This window comes from Vigna unguiculata, chromosome 7 (genome assembly GCF_004118075.2).
Source record: "Vigna unguiculata cultivar IT97K-499-35 chromosome 7, ASM411807v1, whole genome shotgun sequence".
Lineage (NCBI taxonomy): Eukaryota > Viridiplantae > Streptophyta > Magnoliopsida > Fabales > Fabaceae > Vigna > Vigna unguiculata.
The window spans coordinates 17,389,210-17,394,048 of record NC_040285.1 but is presented as its reverse complement, the minus strand read 5'-3'; the positions used below and the strand labels follow the sequence as shown (position 1 = coordinate 17,394,048).

The 4,839-nt window shown below is 28.4% G+C and overlaps 1 protein-coding gene across 1 annotated transcript; it reads right to left on the bottom strand.

Moving 5' to 3' along the window:
• Positions 1-378: 378 nt before the first annotated feature.
• Positions 379-2,270, bottom strand: LOC114190571 (ethylene-responsive transcription factor 1B-like). Its single transcript, XM_028079514.1, has one exon. It carries the CDS (start codon positions 2,035-2,037, stop codon positions 1,420-1,422), a length of 618 nt encoding a protein of 205 aa, XP_027935315.1. The 5' UTR covers positions 2,038-2,270; the 3' UTR covers positions 379-1,419.
• Between the last annotated feature and the right edge of the window lie 2,569 nt (positions 2,271-4,839).

Sequence of the window (4,839 nt, the reverse complement as noted above, 5' to 3'; positions counted from 1 at the left end):
ATTTAGTTTTGTGTTAACATATGTATATGTTTAGGTTATTATACTTGACTAATCTTGTTAATAAAGGATTTTGAGAATGTAAATAAATAATGATCTAATATATAGATCTGTGTGTTCCAATGTCCTATATTTTGGAGACTACACATGTTTATGTTGCAGTATTTGTATTTGTGTTATGTTGGATGTTCGTGTCAATATTAATGTTACATAGGTTATCCGTATGTAGTTTTTATCTTAAATTTTTCAACTTTTATCTCTTCTGAAATTTAAATCAAGAAATGACTGAAGTCGAAAATCTTCGCCCAAGTCTGTTGACAAGTAAGTACAATGCATGAATGAACCTTGATATCCATTTGTCTTTCTGGATACATGTTTTTAATTGCAAAGTGCTGCTAAAGGTAAATTCATACAGAATAACTCTTCTTAATGGGTTCCTATTACAGTGATGACCTATTATAGAAATATTCTATTGTTCATATTCACAGACAAATTTTTTAGTTTCTTAATTTCATCAGACTTTTTTAGGTTTTCCTGTGTTAGACTTGATGTACTCAATGAGTTTAAGAACATTTGATTTTAGTATTTTGTATACTTTCGATCCTTCTCCTGGTTACAGTGATTGCAAAATCTACACTGAATTGATTGATCACAATTTACAAATGTGGATATAAAGAAATTTAAGGGACAAGCCAGACATCAGATATAACACAAAGGTCCCTAAAAACTATGATAAATGTCTCTAAAAATGTCACTGGTCTGAGTTTTGGATATCCGGTCATGATGGTAAAACAAATTTCATTATGTTTCAATGAAATCTTTCTTTCCCAGTTACTAACTAAAAAGGGCCTGATGAATCTGCCAAAATGAACTTTTGCAGAAGAAGAACAATCTGTGGGTTGTGAGTGATTTGGTTTGTTGCGATTCGGATTGAAATCTAGTTACATAGGAATGTCACTATTTTCGACAATAAGGTTTCTAACTGCAAACTATGCTCTAGAAATGATAATTAAGTCACTATTCACTCATGCAGGAAAAAGCTTTTCATCCTATTGCATCATTAGCTATATATCCAAGACTTTATTAGAATTCTTGAAATGTGTGTTGAAAATGAGTCATGAGTTTGTATAAGAGAGGCATCGAAAATGTAGGTGCCAGCATGAATTTGAATTCAGGTTCAACTAAAGAGTAGAGTGGAAAAAATGTAATTCACTACAGAAGTTCATACTCCCAATTGATTCAATCACTGACAATGATAACATTTTCTTTATGGATCAAATAATATACCTGTAGAAATATTCTAATTGGCACTGGACATGTATATTAGTAATGAGAATTCATAATACATAGACACGCCCAAGACAGAAATTGTTGATTATGTAAAACAAGAAGGAAAAAGAAAGAAAAAATAGTGAGGAAGATTTAGTTGAAGTAGGTAGGGCTTGCAGATTGTTCTGATATGCTTAGAAGTTGCTCTAGATAATCAACTCCCAAATCTTCTAACACCACTAGACATGGGTTTGATTTGTCTTTCCCTTTAGAGTTTTTGGGTTTTGACAAGTGTTTTTGCTTGCAGTGCCTGGCCTTGAGTGCAAGAGCAGGAGAAGAGCCATTGAAGCAGGTATATTGGATCTCTTGCAAAGACTCTTTAACCCTTTTGACAGGGAAATTGAGTACAGCATTATGGCCTCTCATGGAAAATGCAGCTTGGTCATAAGCTAAAGCAGCAGCTTCTGCACTCTCAAAGGTTCCAAGCCAAACCCTTCTCCCACTCCTTGTGGTGTCTCTGATTTCTGCAGCAAATTTTCCCCAAGGCCTTTTCCTCACACCTATGTATGACCTTTCCCTTTTCTTCACTTCAGACTCCACCACCACTTTCTTTCCTTCTGTTGCTGCCGTTGAGAAGTCAACCATGTCGAACGAAAGAGAATCGTGCAGAGGGTCAAGAACATCATTGCTTGACAACGATTGGAACAATATTTCTGAAGGCTCCTGCATCATCATGTCCCAATATGGACTCTCTAAGAAAGGGGAAGACATAGTACTAGGTTTTCAGACAACTAACTCTTCCTTCTCCTCTTGACTTCAATTTATTTGCCTGGACCAGATATTAATTTCATTTGTTTAATTCAGGGGGTTTTATCATTTTTTCTATAGGTATGTGACTTGATGTAAAAGTATTTAATTTAATATTTCCATCTTGTCTTGTTTATCGTTTAGTGGATTCCTCCTACATATTCCAATCTGGGTTCTCAAAAAAATTGGCAAGTCTTCTTAGGCAACTGTTTTCTGTCGCTTCACCATCTTCCCATTTCCCATTAATTTATTCAAATATCAACTCTACTTGATGTTAAGCTTTTATTAATCCTTTCTAACTCTCATTTTTAAAGATTTCACTGTTATTTCAAACATCAAGAAAAGATGTAACGTAAAAATTATAACAAACTTATACACACTAGTCTTTTGTTTATCTTCTTAAACAGTTTTAGTTAGTCTAGGATAATTCCGTGCTAGATTTTTATTCTTGTAAGAACATCAATGCTGCGTACTTTCTTCCAACAACAAATGAAAAGATTTTAAGATATTGAGGCGATGGCCGCCGAAAGTTCCCTCAACAAGTTGTAAAATCTAAAAATTCATACTGTAATATTTTTCATAAATAATGCATTATAATTACCCTAGACTAACTAAAACTGTTTAAGAAGATAAACAAAAGACTAGTCTGTATAATTATATTATAAATTATATAAATATTTTATTATTTTTTAAATAATATAAAACAAAAAAGATAAATAATAAAATTAACCAATTAGTTAATTAATTAAAAATAATGATATCACTATTGAAAAAGAGAAACAAGATAAGGGACTTATCTTATATGAAGAGATAAAAGCATATATAAAAATCTACTCACATGCTTGCAATTACCTTCTTAATAAACATATGTAAGGAGGAAAACATGCATATTCTATAATTAGTGAAATGATAGAAAGAGATATCTATCATCTATTTATTTTATAATAATAATTTTGGTGAGATGTTATTAATCTTATTTTTTTATATTTCTATTTATATTATATTATTTATATTAAATTGTATTTCTAACTTTATTTTATTTATTTATTTGTATTTATCTTCCATTAATTTTATTTATTTATATTTATATTTAATTACACGTTGATTATATTTATCCATTCATTTATGTTTATCTTCATTGTGTATGTATGAGTATTATTTATTCAATTGTTTGTATTTATATCTAGTTACGCTCTTATCTTAATTATTTATTTTTATCTTCAATTATATACAGATACTATTTTTTTATATTTCTTGATTTTATTTTTAATTATTATTTTTACTTATGGCTAAATAATATGATAAAATATTATAAATCATTCTTGAAGAATAATAAAAGTTATAATAAATAAAGTTTTGAATATATTGTAGATCATGATATTTAGATGATTAAATATTGAAATGTTATTGTTTTATTCTATTATTTATGGCGAAATCATCTATCTCCACATGAATGAATATGATACGTGTTTCGGATATGATACGTATTCAATATGTCGATACGTTTATTTTAAAAATAATAGAATACGATACGTGATAGATATGCGATATATGAATGTTGAAAAATGGGTGCAATAATTCTTAAAAACATAATAAATATATGATTGTTATTGTGTTAATCCAACTTAAAATTATATGTACTAAAGTTATCAACATAAAAAATATAAATTATTATCATCATAAGAGTACCACCGTATGACCAATTTTAGTAACCAAAAATATGTTAGAGACCCATTTCCTAATTATAGACCAATTTATAGACTAATTATTTTGGTAGTCAAAACTTTGGTAGCTAATGTTAGTGACCAATTATTTTGGTAGTCAAAATCTTGGTAACTAATATTAGTGACCAATTTAGAAATCAATTCATAATAAAAATTATTTGAATTATCAATTTAGAGACTAATTATAATTTTTTGAAACTATTTTAGTTGCTAATACTTTTTAGTTTTTAAATCGATACAAATTATTTTTATTACTAAAATTGATCATTATTAAAAGATTTTCTTGTACTACGACTTTGTAAATTAGATATCGATAAGGTATCCTAAAGTATCAGATACGGATACGTGTGAGACTCAGATTGAAGTATAGGTGCATCATAAATCTTCACTAATTCAAATATTTCTAAAATAAGATAAAATGAGATTTATTAATTCAAAGAGTATTAATATATCATTTTGATGATATAAATTTACATTATATCTATTTTTACTTCCTTATTCTACTGCTTATGCGTGAAAAAAAAAGAAGTAAAAAATATCACTTTAAGTAAATTGAGGTCCCAAATTTCCTGAATCCATATTCTCGACGGTGATCATTACAGTATTCCCCCAAAAAAACTAGTTAAATCACAAATATTGTTAACAATTCTGTGGCATTTCAAATGTCAGGTCTCGATATCCCAATCTTAGTGGAATGACCAACTGTGGTCACCCTTTACTTGTCTCCCATTATACATGTTAATCATTTTATATATTATTATGTTTCCACTAGCTATATAAAAATATAAAAAATAAATGAGAGTATAAGTTAAGGAAAGAATAGTAGATAAATAAAACTCCTTATCTTTACCTAAGGAATAAGAAGATTTAGATGTAATGGTCACATGTAAAAATTGTAAATTATATATGTCTATGTAAATAATCTAGTAAATGATTTTTTTTTCGTTATTTTTATTATCTTTCCTTTTACTATTACTCAGAATGTTTAGAAATAATTAATTTTCTACTTTTTTTATTGAAGTTGAATGTAATGTATCATCAT

What these genes read in the sequence shown, in the direction of transcription:
- LOC114190571 (XM_028079514.1), bottom strand. Translation starts at nt 2,037, where the DNA reads ATGTCTTCCCCTTTCTTAGAGAGTCCATATTGGGACATGATGATGCAG.